This window comes from Hippoglossus stenolepis, chromosome 12, assembly GCF_022539355.2.
Source record: "Hippoglossus stenolepis isolate QCI-W04-F060 chromosome 12, HSTE1.2, whole genome shotgun sequence".
Classification (NCBI taxonomy): domain Eukaryota; kingdom Metazoa; phylum Chordata; class Actinopteri; order Pleuronectiformes; family Pleuronectidae; genus Hippoglossus; species Hippoglossus stenolepis.
Window position 1 is genome coordinate 23733833 of NC_061494.1, and position 23699 is coordinate 23757531.

At 47.6% G+C, this 23699-nt stretch overlaps 1 protein-coding gene across 4 annotated transcripts in view; it reads right to left on the bottom strand.

Annotated features, from left to right (window-relative positions):
• The window catches only part of meis1b (Meis homeobox 1 b), an 81229-nt gene that overhangs the window by 30987 nt on the left and 26543 nt on the right, over positions 1-23699 (bottom strand). For all 4 annotated transcript variants that reach the window (XM_035172514.2, XM_035172517.2, XM_035172516.2 and 1 more), the window contains one exon: positions 12851-12996. In XM_035172514.2, coding sequence (XP_035028405.1) covers positions 12851-12996 — 146 coding nt within the window. The remainder of the gene's footprint in view (positions 1-12850; positions 12997-23699) is intronic.

Genomic DNA, 23699 nt, shown 5'->3' on the forward strand with positions numbered 1-23699 from the left:
CTCACTGTTCCCAGGTCAAATCTCTGTGGAAACTGAGCTGCCCATCAGGAATGCCTGACGGCTAATCCGGGGGCCTTTTTGGCTAGAAGGGCATCAGAGTATCATACCAAACTGTCTTAAACACACACTCACACACACACAGACACACACACACACACACTCTACTCCCTCACACACAAACACAGTCACACGAACACAGTTTACTGGAAGTGTAGTATTGCTCCTGCCAAAAGTGTATGAGATTACCTTAAATATTTGGGGAGGCAAGCACATTGTTATGCTAACAACAAATGCCCAGAACCCTGAGCATGAGCAGACTTTAAAACAAGCGTTCCAAACTGTAAGCCTGTTGTATCTCAGAGCCGCACGCTTCCAATTCCCCCAACTTTCACTGAAAAGTTTCATCCTCTGCGTGTGTGTGTGCGCTCACGCTGCGCCGGGAGAGCTACGCCATTTCAAATTCCTTTCTGTGTAGGTGGCATCGACTGACATCCCTTTGACTTCATTAGGGAGCAGGGACCCAGCAACAAAGCTGGCTCTGGGAGAACGGGGGGGGATTAAAGAAGGGAAAAAAGAAAAGGGAGTGAGGGCGAACAAAACAACAACAGAAAAAAACAAAGCACTCCTAACCTCATTTCCTCTGATTCTGGCGGCTCCGATGCAAAATAACGAAACAGAGCAAAAACCTGATCTTCGGAGAGACTCCCAATGAACCGACTGCAGAATATCTCACGGTGCCCTCTGCGAGATCTGCGCAGAATAAACGCACCCCCGTCTTTCATGGCGCTGGACTATGGTAAACCAACACAACGCTTGTGCCATGAATAATTTACCACTGCTTTTTTCTTTTACCCGATATATGCACCGAAAAATTGCAAAGAAGCCCCGTCTCGAACTGTTTCTGACATCAAATCTCTTCTGGAAATTGAGAAAAGCAAGAAAAAAAACAGATGTTCTTGGGCTTTTTACTCGTTAATGAGCATTTCCTCTCGCAAAAACAGCTTTTGTTGATTTAGGGAAAATCTCACAGCACTCTCGCCGATGGGAATTGGATAAATCTAGTTAGCTGACGAGGTAAAGGGTGAAAAGTATGTTATTAAAGTGCGAGCACAAAGTGGATTACACAATGTACAGCATGGCAACGGCTTCTCCACGATGATAATTGACGATTAGCATCCATCATCACTTTTCCAAAACTCGACAGGCACAACACATACAGCGGGGCAGCAGTAGCTGTAGCTGCTACAGGGTTTGAACAATGATCCATGTGCTTTACAGTTGGGTGAGTCTCCAGCTTATGTGTGTTCTGGAGCTTATATCATGCGTGCACATGACCATCTCAAGTCCTAACAAAGTGCTGCATTGTTGTGTTTAACACCGAATGTGAAGGACGGGGTCGATACTGAAGGAACTCGTCTCTATTGTTTGCTATATGAGCGGCTTCTGTGCTCTCCGGTTGGTTTCCCTAAGAGCAAGGGCGTGCTTCATTAGTCCTCCCATTCCAGCTCAGGGGAGGCTAAATTTATTAAGGGGGCCGGATGTTGCACAACACCTGCTGCTGCGCTTCCCTCTGTGCAATAAAGGGAAGGGGGTGCAGCATGATAGCTAGTGCTAGTGGTAAGCGCTGCTCGTTGGACTGAGGCTGATGAGCTGGGGCTAATTCAGGGGGTGATTATGTAGTTTGCTGGACCACTAAACCTCTTTAAGCCCGTAATTACCGCCTATTTGAGCGAGGGGAGGCACTCCAAAGCAATCGGTGCTTGCACCAAGTGGAGCAGTGAACGGCAGCCACAGCTGGAGGTGGGCTGCCTCGGGGCTGCCTGAGTTGGAGGGGGTGTGTAAATGGGGAGTGGGAGGGATCCACAAAGCCTGATCCCAGTCAGGTAGCACAGAAAGCTGAGAGGAAACAGCGGGATGCGCCTCAGAGCGCCAGTGTGCAATCTTCAAGCTACAGCGCTTGCAGCTAGCGTTCTAGCAGTGATCTGTAAAAACCCCCAAAACAAATGTTCTCTTGTTTCACACGGCTGCAAAACACGGAGCTGCAGAGAAACGTCGGGTTCAAAGCTACAAAACAGAAAGTGTTCAACAAACAAGTGGACTTCCTGAACATGGCAACCATTTGGACTAAATTGAGCTTGTAAGTGGTACATGCGATTGTGGCGAGCGACTTTTTTTTGGGAATCAGTGTCCGTGACATACGCGAGCGAGGGAATCAGATTCTCAGAGAGGGAATCAGATTCTCAGAGAGGGAATCCATCTCATTTCACCTGACTTCCAAGGAAATGTGACTTTACCTAATGCCACTGAAATCTGATCTTTCCGAGGAAGCAATTTGGCGACCGCAGAACATTCTAATAACCCCGGCGATATTATTATGTTATTATCATAATTACCCTTTTGCTCCCGACGTTTTAATTACAAACTCACCGTTGGCCCCGGGGACAGAACCTGGGTTGGGGGGGATGCTGAAACTCGGTGAAGGTATTTCACAATTGCTCCCTTATGCTCTCTGGAGCGGGAAGCATCAGAGGGAAGGAGACGCAGCCGATGCTATTGAAAGATGAAGCTTTCTCACCCCACCTCCCTCCCCCCCCCGGTCTCTCTCTGACATCTCTGTCATTCAGTGCACACCTACACCCCTCCCTCCTCCCTCCCATCCCTCTATCGCCCCATCTTACTCACCCGTCTCCGCCCCCCTCCATCCCTCTGTTCTATATTTAGCATTTTTGCTTAACTATCTCATGCTGCCTCCCTTTCTCCCCTCTTTTCTCCCACCACCACCACTTAACTCCTGTCTTTACCGTTAGCTCTCATCTTTGCCTTCGATTTTAATACCCTCGCCCGCAGAGGAGGGAGGGGAGGGGAGGGGAGGGGGGGGCATGTGGCTGCCTCTGTGCTCGTCTCCGGCAGCAGAGGGCCTTCTCCATCAGTGCACCGCTTTTACAAATCAATGACTTAATCTGTCGTAACAAACAAGTGAGCAGCACCCTCAGCCGTGTTCACTTCCCCCCCGCCATTACTAACACTGCAAGAGCACAGCTCGGAGAGGGAGGAAGCAGGGAGAGGAGGAGAAAGACGAAGAAAATATGCAACGTGAAACACATTTTGGCTGAAAGTGTGTCCGAGGAAAGAGACGTGGGGACAAACGCACAGGACACGAGGAGAGGAGGAAGAATTTAGGAAGAAGGGATGTGAATGAAAGACAGGAGGATGAAAAGTGAGAGAAATGAAAGTGTGCGCGCTGGTGTGGGTTTTCCCACCACATTCCCTCAGCTCTGTCCAACTCCTCTACCATGAGTTATTTCCTGTCTGCATTCACCACCTGGGTCACTAGTTATGATTTCTCTCACTCCAGTGCACACACACACACACACACACATAAGTATACACAACACAGACAAACACACACACGTCTGCATCCATACTCGTGTGTGTCACAGATGCACTTTCAACACACACCTGACCATCCCCCCCCACGCGGGCACATTGGGTCACCTGACCAAGTGTAAACAAACAACAAGCCTATGGCCATACCTTCCACGCCACCTGCCTCCTGTGCACCGTGAGCCACGCGGCGTCAAACCGCACAGCTTCCATCACAACATTACAGGACAAGTGGGTGTAGAGGATGAGTTGTGGGCAGATATCGCAGGATTTTCTCATGTGTAAATCATAGCTCCCTTACCAAAACCTCTCCCCAACTGCACCAGTGCAACACTGCTGCTATGATATCATGGTTCAAGGCCATTAAAATGTGAGGCAACACAGCCGTGCATTATAGGAGAATGGAATGAGCAGGAGTCATGGAAGACAGGGGGGGAGCGGCGGCGAGGAGTCAGAGAGGCAGAAGCTATGCATAAAAGATAGGACGCCCTTACGGTTCTCCAGAAAGGAGTGTTCTGTGTGAGAGGGCGACGGAGACGGAGAGCGCCGGGAAACGAGAGCGGGTTCACGCATGGGAGAGAATACAAGTGGGAGGAACTGAATTGATAAATTAGTTCAGCCAACGTGCAAACTGATTACCACGACGGCAAAGCCACAGGATCCATCAGGCACACGCATGGAGGGAGACGCGCACTCCCGGCTCGCACAAAAGAGACATAAAGCTGACACATACAAATAACAGGGCGACTGCATATGCCGCCACAGACAGATGTGCATGCAGGCACACACTCACACACATGCACAACAACACACACGGACAAACGCACACACACACACACAAAATGTATCTAGGGCAGGCTGCTGCAGTTGCTGTAAGTAAAAGGTATTGAGCTGCTGACTCCAGCCAGAAAAGATCCCAGAATCCTGTGGATCAACAAACGCAGCCTAATGGATAACGGCTAACAGCTAGTGCTAATGTGATTTCACACTTATAGCAGAGTTAATATCTCGCTGGATGAACAGAATCATGCGACGCGCGGGCCGATGCTAAACTCTGTCTCTAGGAACGTGAGGGACATTCTGCTGCCAAAGCTTCATTTAACGGGGTTTATGAATCAAGCTGAATAAAGGGAGGTTGAAGGTCGTGTATTTGCGATCAGTACGAACGAGAAGCTAACGTGGCTGATCTCAAAGTGCTGGATCGAAGCATTCCATCAAGCTAACCACAGACGTATGACAATCATTTTCCCTGACTCTTCCACTCTTCAACTTGCCACTCACTCTCCAATAAATACCACAGTGATGGTGGGGAACTCCACACCCCACCCAACCACTGACGTTACCATAAGGGCTGATGTTAGATAGTGTGTGTCTGTGTCTGTGTCTGTGTGTGTGTGTTTGTGTGAGTTTGTGTGTCTGAGGCCTGAGAGTGAGCGTCTTCTTCGGATTTGCAGATCGCTGTAAACTGATTAGTGGGTACCAAAACCAAGAGTGATTTCACACATCCGGGTTAGTGGGCCTTTGTCCCACTCTGAAGACACACACACACACACACACACACACACACACACACACACACACACACACACACACACACACACACACACACGCACACGGACGCACATGCGCACACACACTTATCACACACAGCTGATAATGAAAAATAGAACTAGTGTGAAACACAGCTTCAGCATGAAGCCATCAATCATCCCGTCGTACAACAATGAAACCGCACACTGAACTGTTTCATAGTTTCCCAACTATGAAATTATATGAGGGAGAGGGGACAGGGGACAGGGGAGAGGGGAGAGGGACAGGGGAGAGGGAGAGGGGACAGGGAGAGGGACGAAGGGACGACGAGACGGAAGAAGAGATGGTCGACAGTAACAATGGGGACAAAGTATAACAGAAGAATTAAGAGAAATATGAAGTGTTTCCTCAACTTTGTGTTTAATACACATTAAAAAATAACCACGAAAAGGCTTTGAAAGTTTGAATATGGACTGATCTGTGTGTGTCTGTGTGTGTGTGTGTGTGTGTGTGTGTGTGTGTGTGTGTGTGTGTGTGTGTGTGTGTGTGTGTGTGTGTGTGTGTGTGTGTGTGTGTTGTGTGTATCCTCGACGGCCATATTAGACTCCTGTGACTGCTGATCCACTCCAGTGCTACTGACCGACCTTGAGGGTCTGTAAAGTTCTCACGTTCTGGAGGAAACACATCGACCCACCCCTCGACTACGAGGCCAGATCAACACACACTCACACACACTCACACACACTCACACACACACGCACACACACACACACACTCGCACACACTCACGGTCCAACTCCACCGACGCCATTTTGGAAGAGTTCAAAGGTGACATGAATTAAAAGTTAACTGGCCTTGAGGGCTTTTAAATAGAGAAGTAAAATGATACAAGAGGAGAAAAGTCTCGTCAGGAGTAGAAGACACTGAATCTTACAGGCCACCTACACATGTTTAAGTCATTTCTCACCCTGTGATATTATCAGGAAAATCTTCACATGACAATAAATTTTAAAAGGGAAGAAAAGAAAATCCCCAACCGAGCGCTCGCAAGCCAAACTCCAGCTGAGAGGACGGCGCTCTGCTTGGGTTTGAACGTTCATTTCACCTCCGGGCCAGCTGTGGCAAACTGGATTTCGTGGGACTGACTTGTGTTCGGGTTTGAACCCGTCCAACCTCAATGTGAAATAAGTCACGAGAATCATTTCCATATATTGCAGCATGAAGCCAAGATTCAAACATGACGTCTGACCAGAGAGAGCAAAGGATGGAAACGCTTCAATACTCAAACGTAAGAATTTTTATATTTATACAAGAGCTATTTTTAAAAATTTCAAGTATGCAGTGTTTTTCCAGGAATCGGATTCTTGGCAGGATGGAAACACCTAAAACCCGACGCCATGGAAACCCAAACCTATGAAATGTATTAAGCGCAGCTGACAGGTCTGAAGTGGGGGAGAGAAACCACACTCTCACAACGGAGAGGGAATCTCGACACCGACTTTCAATGAATGAGATGAATCGAATTTATCTCTCAAGCTGGAGGTTCGCGTCTTTAAATACAAAAAGTCACAATAGGAAAAAAATCAATTTCAGCCCAGGATCAACCGAAGTCATAACAAAATGTCAGAACCACAACAATACTTTTGCAAACAACCACAATGTCTACATCTGCCGTGTGTCACTGGTTCTAAACCACTACTGTATCATCCATCCATCACTCCATCCATCAATCATGAAACAGATGGCCTCTCAGGAGCCCATGTCAGGACTGATGGCTTCCCTCTGCCCTCGCCATACCATTACCCCTCCCTCCACCAACACCCCCAGACCCCCCACACACACACACACACACACTCAGACACACACACACACCTCCTGCCCCCTACATCTCCACCAGATGGACCAGACCTACTGTCGACTCTACCCTCTCCTGGAAAAAGATGGGTCTTCGGCCTTTTTTAGCTTTTAATACAAAGACTGAAATAAAAAGCCGTGCATGTGCCGTGTGGACGGGTGAAGTGTGTGAGAAGCAAGTATGTGTGTGTGAGTGTGAGGGTCAGTTCACAAAGAGAAGCCCCCAAAGAGAGCTGTCTGCCTTTGGTCCCTGGGGCCTGTCAAGAGGGATAATTGATGATGTTTTCATTACAAGGTGTGGGGTAATGTGGGGGTTGGAGCACAGTATTGGTGTGTGTGCAATGTGTGTGTGTGTGTGTGTGTGTGTGTGTGGTGGGGGGTGGGCAGGTTGACTCAGCTGCCGCCTCTTTGACACCAACCACTCCTTCTCCGATTGGTACGGACAAGTCGCCGCGGCCAAATGCCCTCATGCAAACTAAAGCCATCACACACACACACACACACACGCATTTACACAAACAAAAGGCCTCACAAACAGACACACACACGCACACACACACACACACACACACACACACACACCCTGCCCGAAGCCAATTCCCTTTCCTAGAGATAATGTATCTGAAACCGAATAAAAATGCTGAGAATAAGACTAACTTGTTCCCTTGTTTCCCCCTCTGCCGCTCTGTCTCGTCACAGTGTCACGCCAGGCCTTTGGCAGATCCGTCCGCCGGTCTGTCGTCCCTTAAGGCCGATTTGAAACCCTAATGCCGTGGCGCCTAAGATTCTGACTGCCACTTAGATTGAATTAAGACCTAATCGGAGACACCAGGCCACATAGACCACTGTATTACTTTACAGTATCAAGATGGACATCGTGCCTTTGTTGTCGTTTATGAATAAACACTTAAGACGTCAGCTGATGTTCTCCGTTTTGGCCCTGATGACTTTTCTAAGTTATTACCGGGGGACATTCTTGCAAAACAATGCATGTGAAGTCTCCGTATTGTGATTTGAGTTCATGTTATAATACTTCATCTCCTTTTCCTCTTCCCTGTTTTGTCCTTATATGGATATAGATCAGAAGAGCAATAAAGGCACATTCAGCCTGAAGTGAATATGAACACAGGACCAGTAGAATAACACCGTTACGGGCCTGTGTTGCCGCGGGTGACCAGGGTGCTGACACGTCCAGGCTCCAGCAATAAACAGCCCAAGACTAATGGCATCTGAGGCAATGTTGAACTTTGACCTCTGGCGATTCTCCCTCACTCCTGTTGTTCGGTGGAGACTTTACGTATCTGGCTTGTGTTTGCTCCTCGGTGACGCTCAGGACCTGAACTTCCAACGATATGAAATGTTCATATCAACAAATAGCTGCAGCGATTATTTGTTAAAAAAAAAAAAAAATCGTACTTGAACCTTGAAAAAAACTATTTTCATCAGTAACGTTTCCTCTGCACCATTTTGATATGAGGGGAAATAATTTTCCTAAAGTTAATTACGAGTGACCCATCCCTGGCCCACCCTCTCGTCACCCCACCCCCCACCCTGTGTGCCACCCACAGCAGCGAGGCTCCTGGCCTCCTCTGCCGGTGCAGAAATGAATTATATCACTTTTCACACCTGTTTCTGCTCAACCCCCTCACTGCACGCCGCTGTGGGGAGCAGCTCCCCACCGCCCCCTGCTCAGCTACATCTGCGTATATATGCGAGCAGTTAAATTAGACTCTAATTGTATTAACGGGGGATTATGCCTTCCAGTTGGATTTTTTTATACCCACCCGCTCTCTCTGTGCATTTTACACGTTTTAAGAGGAGAAAGGAGGCGGGGGGACGGGAACGGGGGCAGCTCATTGAGGGTTTGCGGGTTGGCTTCTTTTATGAGCTGCGATCGCGGCTGCCCCTCGTTACACTGAGTCTGTGTACAAATAGGAGGGGAGGAGAGCCAGAATGAGAGAGTGTTAGTGATAATGTGTATGAGAGTGTGTCCCAGTCTGCCAGGCTAATATAACGATGCTAACACTCTGGATGCCAAACCCCCCCACCCCCTGCCTTCCTTCCTCTCTCTCTCTCTCTACCACACACACACACACACACACACACACACACACACACACACACACACACTTCAGTTTAGCAAGGCAACAATCTAAACGGGGATATGGGTGGCGTGTGTAGCAGGGAGGTGGGGGGGTGAATTCCATCTAATTACTCTATCACATAATTTCACAAATTGCCTTTTCATAGGGGAGTGGAGAGCAGAGCACAGGGCGCGTCGGGGATTTGAGGCCTGAGCTTTCATTTACTACTCGTTTCTTGTTAAATTAAACAAGAAAATACTATTTGTGAGGAGAGGAGGGTGCGACTGCACACAACAGGAGAGAGGGAGGAACAAGACAATGGGCTACTTCTTCATGTCAAGGCTCGTCCCTTTGGTCAGTTTCTGATTCCTCGACTTAAATTATTCTGTTAAACATATTTAAACGCATCAGTAACAGACCTCAGATCATCATCTATCCGTTTAAACACACCCTCTGTGATTCCAGGCAGATACCATGGTGGATTTTTGTTGACATCACCATTCATTTAATCTGTACGTTGTAATTTGTCGCAGCATATGTTTAATTAACAATGTCACTGGAAAACAAACGGAGCAGCAGCCCCCCCCCCCCTGTCGCCTCCTTTATTTTGGTTCCCCACCAGGTTTACAGCTGCATGTCAGGCTGGCAGCGGGCGGCTTTGTGTGGCCATTTGTGTCGTGCGGTAAACGCTCGAGTTTTGTCGTCGCTCCAAGTAGGAGCAGCCAAATTCTTCAGATGAGCTTGTCCCACGAGCGCCGGCGAGAACACATGAGCTCATTGGGCACGATGGAGCGAAGTCGGGGATTCAAATTCAACGCCACCGCTCCATCCGTCAATCCACCCATCACACATCAGATAGACGCACAGCAGAGGAGATTCTCAGCTTGTTTTTGTTGACGTTCCATCTCCACCCTTCATAGGGGAATAGTCATTACACCCAAACTAAAGCTTTGACTCTGGCACTGACATTTCTGTAGTTTAAAATATTTCCCTGCACTAGTAAAATTAGCATAATTGATGAATAAATGAGCAGAGATGGAGAAATTATTTCACAAACAAGCCTTAAAAAAAAAAAAACAGCCATGTGAATGCCATCTCCCACCTACACTGCTGATGCACTCACAGCCTCAGTTTGCCACCTACCTTCCCCTTCCGCTTCACTACAATGGGATCTCCCCTGAGGGTCCAAGTGTGAGGGCGAATAACAGAAAATACACCAAGGTGGGTACAGAGACATCTACTTAAATCTACTGTGCCCTGGTTTACTCTGTCCTGGTGTATCAACATATTTATTAGGCTGGAGAAATAACCCTATTCCGGGTTGTGTGCTGCCACAGCACTTTGTCATGGGTGTGTGCATGTGTGTGCATGCATGCATCTGTGTGTGCCTAATTGGCATTGTGTCTATCTCTAAGAGGCCAGACAAAGCCACCGATGCTGCGGACGAGCCGGGATCAGCTGTCCGTGCTCACGCTTGCACCGGGCAGAGACGTCCTGCCACTGGAAGGAGATACGGTGAATGTTGCTGCAGCAGAGGTGAGACTCGTGCTGATTAAATTAATAGTGACACCGAAGAATGATTAGTGTAAACAAATGAGACCAGTCAGAGCATTTCTTCTGACACCAGTGGTATTGTCAACGCCAGCGATTCTCAAAATTAAAACCACATTTCCTATAAACAACGGAGATGTTGCTGTCTGGGTTTCATTTTCTGTCTGGCTGGATAAACACGTCGGGTTTCTTCTTCTATCAACCTTCAGTTTGTTGCACCGAAGGAAACAGCAGCTCTGTCGTAAAAACAATTCACCCAATATGCCATTGTGTGCTTACACGTGAAAACATCTTTTAGTTCCTTCTACCGAGAAGGGAAAGGTTGACGGATCCTTCTTATCCCCTCCTTCACCTCCTCGCCTCCTTCTTTTCTCCCTTACTCCCTTGACACTCACTTATATCCTTCCCACTGTTTGAGATCTAACGGTGCAGAAACCTCCCATAAGCCCGACTCACAGTGTAATATGACACAGTAGGTGTGTTGCTCTGTGTGTGTGTGTGTGTGTGTGTGTGCGTTTGGCCAGGCATGTGTGTGCTGAACTGTATTTCCACAGACAAGATGTGTGTATGTTTCAAACACCTTTCCTCTGCGGCCCCTGAAGGTTTCGGGGGATGTATGGGTTGGGGTCAGGGAGTTGGAGGAGAGGTTAGTGTGTCTGTGTGATGATGTGTGTGCAGGGTGATGGAGAGCTGGTGGTTTGTTAAGGAGGTGGAGAGGGTCAGATGGAAAGAGGAGAGCACAAAGAGAAACAAAAAGTATAAGAAGGCTGTGCACACACACACACACACACACACAGACACACACAGACTGAACATCTCTGCCTAGGAGCCTCACAAAACTATACACAGTCAAAGAAAAAGTTTCTCCGATTTGCCTTCACCACTGTTGGCAACAGGAAGAATGTACGACACACACACACCGTCGACATCAAACACAGGCTCCAAATAAATATATAAAGTGGAAGCCGTGCAATATCCATAATCCAACAACCAAATTACTTTCCCAAGCATCCTCCTCCCTGTTGGCTTGTGCAATTCAAACCAACACCCACTCAGCCAAACTGTATCGTGTTCTGCACAAACTCCTGACATCGGCAGAATCGGAGCGACACGAGTCGGTGAAGTTAGTTTGGAAACAAGTTTCCTTAAAAACTGCACAAGAAATGTTATCAGGGCTTCGACTTGATGAAGACGTCTGGATTAAAAGTTTGTTTTTAAACTGATCCGTAAGATGCAGTTTTACTAATGTGAGTCTTAATAGACATGTTCTTCTCTTAGACTTGTTTGAAATCGTTTTTTAATTTGATATTCAGCGTGTTTTCCTCTGGTGTGTTGATTAAATCACAGAACAACTCAGAGAACAAGTCACTGCAACATGTTTTCATGTTGTTCAAAAACCTATTTCACTGACAAAACACAGCAGAACGTTCTCAGATGCTTTGGTTTCACCTAAATCATGTATTATTAAAGAGGGTGGCTGTGGCTCAGGGAGAATAGCGGGTCGTTCACTAACCAGAAGGTTGTGGTTCGACCCCCGCCTCCCTCAGTCCGCCTGCCTAAGTGTCCCATGGGCAAGATACTGATGTGTGTGAATGGGTGGATGTGGCTGGTACTGTAAAGAGCTCTATGAATTAAACTTGTTACTTGTTTAAGGGAAGTTTTCATCCACACTTAATGTTTTAAACACATATTTGACCCTAGTTTATTTTGACTATTTAAATTAAATTAGCAACTGGTGCAAATTCAATCACTTATACAGAAGAATTAGCTTTGACCTTGAGAAGCTCTACAAACTACAATATACAAGTTTATACGTATTCTCCTCTTGTTGGTGTAAAGCAACCTGTGGCTACAGAACTGATCTGAGGTCGCTGTCCTCTTTAGTGTCGGCTCAATTGTAACAGTCACATACGCGTCTTCCAGCGTCAAAATGCATTTTTCCCACACTATTTCCCCCCCACAGACAATTTGTGATGCTGTCAGCTGCTGCTAACGCACTGATCCTCTCTGATATAACTGCGTAAAAATAAAGCCAAACCACAGGCCTGCGCAGCATCCCAGGCATCTGTTAAATAATGACAGATTTGTTCTTAATAAGGTTCATCTATGTATCTGCGGCAGTTATGGCCAGGGGCGTCTCTCTGCGTGGCTTCAACCTTACTCAGTTTCAGCAGATGAGGAGCGAGGAGTGCAAGCTGCCGAAATCGCCCGCAGATTACACAGGCCTGCGTCTTTGAAGTGTTCACCGTACAAACCGGAATACATGGTGGATAGAGGGGTGGGGGGGGGTCTGGTGCTGTGCATGTCCGTGAGTGTCGGCGAGTGTGTGTGCGTTTATGTTTGTGTCAAATAATAAAAGAAGCAGAGCTATGAAGATAGAAAGTGAGTGAAGTGAAGTGAGGTCATGCACACGTGACAGAGAACAAGCGCTGCTTCAGTCCACTCACTGTTAGGTGCTGGAAGAGCCACGCTCTCATGATGTTGGTGGCCACCTTCGGGAAGATCCCCCTCTTCTTGTTGCGCTTCTTCTCTTTATCCGGGTCATCGTCGTCCCCCGTGCTCGGCGAGGCCACGCTGTTGTCCAGGCCGTCGCCTGTCACATGACAAGAAACAGGAAGAGACAGCGGAGATCAGACGCACAGTTTGTTTACTTCCTGCATTCGCCGCGCCTCCGCGTTCAAAGGGAATAAATACAATTTCGAAGGAATTCTGGAGGGCTTTGTATGCACAGATGGAGGGGTATGGAGACACAACAATGGCAAGCAGAGAATGGCTGGAAAACAGCACCTCATAAATGCATTCATTTTTAATACATTTATAAATAACCCTGCCTTTCATTTTTCTCCCCCCGCCACTTGAAAACACAGCGAGCGCCTGCATCTTCCTGCGAGGAGGGGGAGGGGGGGGGAGCACAAAGGACTTGTAAGGTCGCATTTCCCCACTCTCCCATCCAAGCCCGCAGAATTGAAAATGACAGAGAGATTTAGTCTTTATTATCCTGAGGGGAAAATAGTTATTGAAGCGTCGCCCCGGCGCATTCTGCCATTTTACCTGAGGTGGAAAGAGTAACATGGCACTACAAAGGGGAGGATGCGAGGGGGGCGGAAAATAAAAAGGAAAATAGGTGGAAAGAAGGAAGTCGGAGGCACAAACAGCGCTGACAAAGCTCGCTGCTTTTCATAACAATGGCGTCATGGCTGCTTACAGCAACCTGTAGGGCTTCGATAAGACTCTATTAAGGCCAGTTAACCTCACCTAAGGGGAACACTGGGACAGCTTAGAGTGTTTGAGCAGCGAGAGGAGCAGTGAAAGGAAGGTGTGCACCACGGGCCTTTCTCTGCATTCAGACTCAACACCCAGAGCCCACACACACACACACACACACACACACACACACACAGACACACAACTACCCCAATTACTGTACGCGTTCTATACGGCTCCAGCGGAGAGAAAGAGGCTCTTCCCATCTGTGGCTGTGAAAAGCCTAATTGTTATTATCATTATTCAAAAATGCGAGCCACCCTCAATGAAGACGATAATCATAAAAGAAACATGAGACAGGATAAACAAGTGGCACCCTCGCCGCCTCTCTTGACTGGAAGTGAGGGGAAGGAAAGAAGGAAAAAAATCTAAAACGCTGAAGCAGTGCACAGAATTGGATCCAGTTATTTATTGATTACACACAAAGCACTTCTAAAGCTCCGAGTTCTATTCACTGTGGCGGCAGTAGATAACTGCATTCTAGCGGGGGCCCGTTCTCCGCTAACTTGCAGAGGGCGACACCCAGCACCTAGCTAAAACCTAAGCCCCCGGTTCATCGATAATTAATGGGGATGTTGGCGCTAATCCGGTTGGAGATTACTTTTTTCCAGCCTGCCACATCAATGGAATAATCATGGGCCGAAAACCCAGGCCTTTGCTCCCCATTACCTCAGGCAAAAGAATTCCTGAAAGCATGCCTGGAGGGCACCTGAATTATATACACCATTAGGAGAGAGAGGCTCTCAACGATCCATACGAAACAACATTCTTGGCTAGCTCCCGCTCTCTCGCCGACTGTTCTGGCAGAAGGAGATACATATGCACACATATTGAAGGCTTTTTAATGAAGCTCGTGCAGAAGTGGAGGTGACGCTGCGGTACGGATGGAGGGGGGTAAAACAAGGGCTTGCGTTTCATAGATGGTGCGATACTGATGCAAACGCCAGCCACTGCATATTAATAATGCACATATGCATGTGAAGCCAGTGGGGTTGGGCTACTGTAACATCACCAAAAGGTCAAAAGTTGGTGTCAGGCAATGGCTGCTTGGTGGCTTTAACTTCCTTTGACCCAGTCGGGGACATGCTCACTTTAATAGATAATGGTTCCAATCAATATGCATTAATATAATCCTGCAGCTAAGAATAATTTTCATTACTGATTGATCCGTTGATTATTTTACATATTACTCAATTATTGCTTTATTCCAGAGCCCAGAAGGATTAATATAAAAATGTAAAAACAGAAAACTGCTGCAAATCCTCCAATCGAAAGGCAGTGCATCATGTTTTCACTTAGCAATCAATCAATTAAGGTTGTCAAATAATTGAGTCATTGATTTATTGACTAACCAGCATTAACACCACACACACACACACACACACACACACACACACACACACAACATGCACATGTCCACCCAGCATCCAGACCTCTCTCTGTCTGAAAACACTCTCACATTGCAAGCTTGAGTTACATCATTAGCCTGGAACAAACACAGCCCGAGCTTAACATGGGACTTTTTTCTGCCTACTGTTTCAGGGCGAAAATACACCCACCCCTCTGTCTCTCTCTCTCTCTCTCTCTCTCTCTCTCTCTCTCTCTCTCTCTCTCCTCTTCTCTCTCTCTCTCTCTCTCTCTCTCTCTCTCTCTCTCTCTCCTCTCTCTCTCTCTCTCTCTCTCTCTCTCTCTCTCTCTCTCTCTCTCCCTCTCTCTCTCTCTCTCTCTCTCTCTCTCTCTCTCTCTCTCCCCTCTCTCTCCCTCTCTCTCTCTCTCTCTCTCCCCTCTTCCTCTCTGCCTCTGTCGGCCCTGGCTGGAAAAGAGGGGCGAGCCGAGCGGCGGACCTGTAATCTAAGACCAGATTTTCATTGGAAGCAAATGCTTTCAATCCATTGTAAAGACCGGCTCATGTTCAGCAAAGCCTACAATAATAAACCCAGGGGCTTGTCCCATGCGAGTTGGGAAAACAGAAGCAACCGGCCGGCGAGTATCAGCTCAGTGAGCGAGTGAGGGAGTGACTGAGTGAAATGGAGAGAGAGAGAGAGAGAGGTGAGAAATCGTGAGAATGGAGAAAAGAAGGAGAAATAAAAAACAAAGGGTGAAGAGAAAGTTCATAATAAGTAATAAAAGTGTTCTTATAGGAAAGTGTCTGGTCGGGATGTGTGCTGCCTGTACTCTGCACTGTCACATACTTCTTCATCTTCATCATCATCAGGCTTCATCTTACTTTATCATGGGTTATGTTTTTAACTTCTTAGACATTGTATATATTTTATTTGAGCATTTGATCTGAACAGAGAAGTATCACAAAGACGCTCTTTCCTAAATAGCAATTGAACCTCTAACCTTCCAGTCCGCTCTCCAACCTGCAAGCCGCCGCCGCCGCCTCATACACAGCAGCACAATATCAGACTGTGCGATATCAACCACATTTTAAAGCAGTACATCGAATCGATTGAGCGATGGTGATTAAAACGGTGCACGAGCAGCAACTATAATCTGTAAAATTCATAATCATGAGCCAAGAGAATATAAAATAACCCCAAAGAACGAATTAATCACAAACCAAAACCAGAATGGAAAATCTCCACCAAGGGCCCGACCGTCCCTGCACCAAATTTCACACGCTCACAGATATCAATTCCCCAAAATATGTCTCGATATAGATTTCCCGATATAAACCTTCCCAATACTCGCCCCGTCTCTCTCTCTCCCTGATACTCGTGAGTAAGTCTGACCTATAGACGCTCACTTCACCTACAAGGGGAAGAGGAAGGAGGAGGGCTGGAGAACGGCCGTCAATTTTATTGGCATTTCCATTTTCACTGCAATTTGATACCAATCACCTCTGCAAGGTCTGGGGCTAATTTCTGCTTTTCTTTAACCCCAGTGAGCGAGGGGGGGGGGGACTGTGGTGGGGTGGGAGAGGGAAAAGAGAGAGAGAGACTGTGGGGGTGAGGCAGGAAAAGGTGTTGGAAGTTGTGTCTGGCAGCCATGTTGGGGAAATGTCAACAGTGTTGCCTCAGCTCGTGTGAGAGAGGGAGATTAGAAACGGGGAGAGAAAGGGGAATGAGAGACGGTGGTGGAGGTGGAGGGATGAGGAGTAATCAGTGAGAGGGAAGAAGTGGGAGATCAAACTCGTGCCACTGAAGGAGGCGACGGAGGAGGAGAAAATAATGGGTAGGAAGAGGGAGGAGATGCTGCGTGGAACACTGGAGTTAATCAAATGAGAGGAGACAGAGTCAGGCCATGTCCACTGTGATGCAGACAAATCACCAACAAACAAAAGTGTACACAACGTGGACACACCTGGAAAAATACCACGTGCAGCATTTATCTACGACCAGATCTTATCTTAAATTACTGCGGCACTCGTCAGAAAGCAAAGAAACTGATGTTGCTTCCTTTCAGACACAGAATTCTCGACTCGTGCTGGACTCACTTTGCTCTGCAGAGATCGTTTCAAACATTGTGAGCAACAAACATCCGCAGCTCGTGTCGCGTTGCATCATCTTCATCAATCGATGCATAGTCCACAACATACAGACAGAAATCTGAGTGGAGATACGGCAGCTGTATCCTGAGCTAGACGCCTCCATCTTGTGGACTAATATACAAACAATGGGTTGACATGTGTGTATGGAAGTATGGATCTAAAGATTATTCACTGTTCTTGGTGGTAGTTTGCGTTGCTAGCCTGCTTGAATGGGCAGAAAATCTCTGACACGTAAGCAGCGATTTCAAGTGCATCTGCATTCATGCTAAAATGTCTCTCAGCCTTGTGGTTGGTCGGTCAGGCCGGTGTCCACAGTCTCAGTCAGTCCAGTCGAGCAGGACGTTATCGAGCAAACCGGTGAGCTAATCAGTCAACAAAGCCGTCAAGTCCGTCAGCCAGGAAGTCAGAAAACAAGCTCGCCAGTCAATCAGCCATTCGCTGCAGACGGTCAGAACGCTGCAGCCGGGCAGCCAGTCGGCCAGTCGGGCCACCGAACCAGTCGGTCACTGTCCACGCACACAGGCTGCCCGGCTCATTAAGAGCATCAGCAGGCAGTAACCCAGGGCTGCACACATACAGCGTGGGGCAGCTAGGCTAGCAAGCTCCAGTCCCCCCATGAGGAAGAGCCACAGGCACCACTGTGGGCCTGGCCCCGCCGGTCGGCCATGACAACGTCTCTGCAACTAGTTAGAGGAGGGGCTGGGAGGTGGAGGGGGAATCAATGCAGGACGGTGGGGGTGCACGTTCGTGTGTGAAGAATGCATGCATGCATGGATGTGCATTGGTCTGTATGTGTGTGTGTGTGTGTGTCTCTCCCTGTCTTTCTTTATGCATGTGTGTCTCCAGCCACACTATCCCTGAATGTCGTGTGCATGTGTGATTTTGTGTGTGTGTGTGTGTCTGTGTGTGTGTGTGTGTGTGTGTGTGTGTGTGTGGGTGTGTGTGTGTCAATTAGGGAGCAGGCCAGTGACTGGAAGGAGCCAGGGCAGTTGAAATGCCCAGGGCCAACCAAGGGAAGGAATATTTTATCAGTCCCCTCACATGCTGTACACACACACACACACACACACACACACACACACACACACACACACACACACACACACACACACACACACACACACACACACACACACACACACACACACACACACACTGTGAGCAAACAGATAATGACGTAAAAACTAGGTTAGCTTTCTTCATGCATTTCCACGAGCTTCGTTAGCATTAGCTAAACAGACACTCGCCTCTATGCCCATTCAGCTTGGATGGTTTTTATTTAAGCTTCTCCTCCATGTTTCTGTCTCGCCTCCCCCTCCTTCCTCCTTCATTACTCCCCCACCCCCCCACCCCCTGTGTGCTGGAGTGTGAGGTCGGGATGGAGGACATACACAGTGTTGGGGGTGTAACAGTGAGGCATTGTTATCTTAGGGTTGAAGTTTTCCTTTTTGTAAAACAAACAAAACTGTGACAAAAAGGCATTTCACAAATTCACTACGACTAAAGTTCCAGGTAATCCGGATGTTTTCAGTCCACCTCTTCAACAAGTGATTGCTAATGACGCTTCCTGTGTTCGATGTCGTTATCACTTCCCCACATCTCTTCTGTCTCAAGGCGAACCCTGACATTATCAAGCCATATCTAGGCTAATCTGTTATGATCTGCTTATGAACCAAGGCGGAGATGGGTGCTACCTGCCCTCTCTACGCGGGCACATGTGCCATTTGAAGGTGTCAGCCATTTTTCTGCTGCCTGGCAAATTAACAGCCACAGATTCACCAGCCAGTCATCTGCAAACAGGGATCCTGTCCGACGAGTGGCTTGGAGCACAGCGCAGGAGAATTATGACATTTAGCTTTCTAATATTTTCTTTTTCAGGAGTTCAGGAATAAGGTTGTGAATATCAGCTTTGTGCCAGATGTCATGAGTGGGATCCTGTGTGAGGAATCGTTCACATATGGCTAAGCGTTTTTGGACGTTACCGTGAGATGTTTTCGCAAGGTTTTATAGGCCGTGGATGAACTGAGAGGGAGGAGAGGTGGGGACGAATCTTTTTTGAGTTTATGACAGTGCATTTAATCTGAGTGCTATATGTTGCAGAGGAGAGAGAGTGAGTGTGTGTGTGCGTGCGTGCGCTTCGCTGTGAGTGCGAGTGACCTGGAGCTGATCCCTCATGGGCCACTCCTAGAGTTTCACACCCCAGAAAGCTCACATGACCCTGGGTTGGTTGCCCAGGCAAGACCCCGGCCTCAGGGGCCTGTTATCCTGTTCCACACGGGATACACACAGCTCATATTGGCAGGCGAGAAATTCATACACATACACACACTCACAACACGATACACACACACACACACGTGCTGAGGTGCATTCACTAAAGTGCTCTCCTTCACACTATTTTTCTCTCTTGCGCTCGCACAGACACACACACACACACACACACACACACACACACACACACACACACACACATACACATGCGTTACATTCCCAGAAATCCTCAGAGGGGTAAAGAAGGGCTAGCAAGAGGGAGGGAGAAAAGTAGCGTTTATTGTATTCAGGCCATTCATAAGCTGTAGACCTGGGGAGGGGGAGCACAGGGGGGTTTCAGGCAGTGGGGGGTTCCCTTTGCACGGCTCCGGAGGCCCCTCCCATCTCCGAATATTCTGAACATGCAGGAATTCCTTCGCAACGCAACTCCCAAGTAGGGGCACATTTTTCCAAAGTGCGTCTTTACCCTTCGCCGCGGCACCGGGGAACAGACACACTCACATGCACCTATTTCCCAGGATCGTCCACGAGGAAGCTTCGCACTTAAACACAAAACACTCTCTGTGACCAATGCTGTTTCGCCTCCCTTTTCTTCCCGAGGAGGAGGAGAGGAGGAGGAGAGGAGGAGGAGGAGAGACAGAGAGAAATCCCCTCCACTATTCTCCGGATAATGACATGCGCTGTCGACAAAACAATATGGCTCGTCTAGACTTCCCTTCCTGCCTTTGCCGGAGAGACACCCCACAATGTTCACATCTCAAAACTCCAGCCGGTGCATTTTTTTTCCGATCATATCCCTCCGAAGCACAGATTAATCTTTGTAAACGACAGCAACGTAATGAAAAAAACTGATTAGCGAACAGAGAAAGTTGTAATTATTAGAAACAAGAAGAAAACGGGGCCTGCCAGGTAAACAAGCAGGGGAGAGCTAAGTAATTGCTTCCTGTAATCAAACACAATTCCGTTGAAGTAATTACAGTAAATAACGAGTGTTTAGCAATAACAAAGCCGGGATACTTGAACGATGACAGTTTTGTGGATCGGCGCTGACACATTCAATAATGACAGTAACTGGTGACTCATATACGAGGGCTATCTGTAATTAAAGCACTCTGGAGACTTCTCGTTGGAATTGGAGCCAAGTTTTGAGCAATTATTTCACCGGTGTTGATCTGACGAGGAGGAAGATCAGGAAGCGAGACGCAGGGAATGTGTTGCGCTAACAACAAAAATAAAACACACGAACACAAGCCAGCTCTGAAATTTATGAGTTAATTAGAAGGTCTATTAGATTCATGTGGTTTTCCTTGTAGTGGTCTGAGAGTATAATTGTTGCTATTCATATTGAATATTATTGCCAGAGATTCAACGTCTCAAGCTACTCAAGTGTGATTTGTTTGATTTATGTGGTTGCAAATTGAATATTTCTCCGTCTTGGACAAACAACAAGTGATCTCAAGACATCGCATTGAGCTCTAGGAAATTATTCAGGGCTTTTCTCACAGTTTTATGACGTTTCTCAGAGCACATGGTTAACCTTTTACAAAATACTTAATATTAGATTTGTGTTAATGGTATTTTTTTTTTTCTTCTTCTGTGAAAGTGTTCATGTGCTTCTCTGTGGCTGAGGCCCATCCACTGTTGGCTGTGAGAGAGGGAGGGGGAGGGGGATCAGGCCTGTTGACATAGCCATAGGTGATGGCAAAAATGTCAGTGTAAATGTGACTGCTCTCTCTGTGCCATTTTCCCGTAAAGGGTCATCTCCACAGGCTGCCTGACACGCTGGAAACCGCCTGAAGCGCCGGGCACCGACACGACATTAAACTGCAGTATGCCTCCACGCACACACACACACACACACAGACACACACAGACACACAGGCACACACACGTACACAGACACACACACGTACAGCGAATGCCTTTTAGTCCCATTTCCAGATCAGTCCAGAGAGAAAGAATCGGGGAGAAAGAGACAGACGCTACAAGCTCAAATGAAAGTGTAGGGCGATGAATTCACCCTTTCATGTCGAGCACTTTTGCTGTGTAACTATTGATTTTTTCCCCTCTTGCCTTTGTGTTGCCGTTTTCTTTTTCCCCCAACCTGAAGATAGAAGGCCAGACTCGGTTCAAATGGGAGCACTTGTGAGGGGGGCCCTCCGATTCTGCGCCTCAGTGAAGGGAAGTCCTCACACACACACACACAGACACACACACACACATAAAATGGTTCTTGAAATTATGACAAGATTCCTGAAATTGTGCCATTTCTGCTGCCTTCTCAGTCTCGACCGTCAGTCTCTCTGTGTTTGGCTTCTTCTCACACGGCTTTTGACACCTTGGACTCACAACCTCGGTCAAAACCCCGGCGCACAGCAAACGCACAGGGAGAGGGAGTCAAGCGGAGTATGGAAGAAGAGGGCAAGGGGGGGAAGGGATGGGAGAGAGGACAAGGACTTTAACAAAAGCTAAGAGCACTTAACAACACAATGGCGTGGCGGTCCTTTCCAAAAGTCAGCTGATGTGCTGAAGGGCGTTCCAAAGTCCTTCAATGTGGACGTTGGACAAAGAGAAGGGACCTTCAGCGAGACGAAAGGAAAAACATCCTGTTTTATCTGTGCTGTGGCCAAACCTTCAGTAAAAATATGTTTTCAACCAGAGAAAACTAGAGATACTGATGCGAGCCCTTTAATGAACTATCAAAATATCCTTTTCAGTAAACTCAGACTGACTGTAAATACACTTTATATAACTTCCAGGATCTCTCTCTACTTAACGACAGGATGAAGGTATCAACATGAATCTCATCCTTTCATATGAGCCGTGCATCTTTGACAATGAGCTACATTTAGAGAAATTACAGCATCATGCAGCGCTGACTCGTTTCACCTCTACCAACCAATCTAAAGCACAAGTTTAATTAAGTTAAGTGGAAATGTGTAATTTCAGCACCGTGTTTCGTCTGTAATCATCTCTCCGTGTTTGGGGTGTAGATAAATTAAGCAAACTTAAGTTTCCCGTCTTAGCGTGTGCAGCTGTTTTCTGTCTGAATGCACAGCCCCTGATAAACACTTATAATGCACAAGGATTTTCCCACTCATGCTAACCTATCAGCACCAGCCATGCAGTTAGATAATACAGGCACGCTAACCCTGCGGTGGCACCAGCTAATAATAGCGCATTAGCTCCCAGTGAGTTTTTTGGGAATAACAGAAGGTTTTAGTATTGAGGAGGGGGAATAATAAGGTCTGCGCCCACAAGCTCGGGTTACTGAAGGGGTGGTTAGGAAAACAGGATCAGTCATTATCTGAGCAACAACCTCCTCCGTTCGAGTTGTTGAGTCGTTGCATTTCGATTCCAGGGTTTAAGTGGATTTTTAAGTAAAAACACGATTAAACAGACAAAGACACGAGCTCTGTGGCACTTTTATCACGGGATTCCCTTCTTCACGACATCAACACTGCTCCTCTGTGTTTCACACTCGTAAAAGTGTTAAATTAACCCCAAAGTAACACAACGCCTCCGCTCCCCCTCCCGCGTACAGGCACAGGATGTGGTGTAGTGGGGATGTGGGGGATTTGTAGTCCTATCAGTCTCCCCATACGCAGACCTGATAAGGCTATCGGGACAGCGCCAGGGGAAGAGGAAGTGAGTGGGTTTACAGCGGGCCTACTTCCTGTGGAGCATGGGCCCATGTGGACGGGAGTGATATGCCCCCCGTGGACACCGGCGCTCTCGCCACACAGTCCTACCGAGTCACTTCCTGAAAAAGGCAGCCCTCTGTGGGGGTGACTTCCTGTAAGAGTATGACCTCTCTGCCGCGGTGGAGATTCTCAGTGGAACAAAGACCTGGTAAGGCCCATGGGAGCTTGTGTGCACAATACATGTATGGGTATACGTGCAATGAGTGTGTTTTTGTGTGCGCTTAACACGGCCACTGAGGCCTTTACTCTAAAGGTTATCACTAGTGAGCATCTCCCCCCCCCCAGTCCCTGCTCATCTCTTTGAGTTTCACTAGCTCGGAGCGGGAAGGGATGATCAGGTTACATCCAAATGTGTGTTCGCAAGTGTGTGCACCGCAAGTGGCATGCTTTGTGTTGCTCGGCAAACACACAAAGTAAACGCCCATGCTGCCCTCCAGCCCACCCCGCTGCTTTGTGTTTACCTGCAGGTATTTGTTACCTCGATCTCTCTTCCCTCTCTCTCTCTAAACTTTTAGAAAAGCTTGCCGAGGTCTTTATCTCTCGGTTAAATCCCTAAAGTAG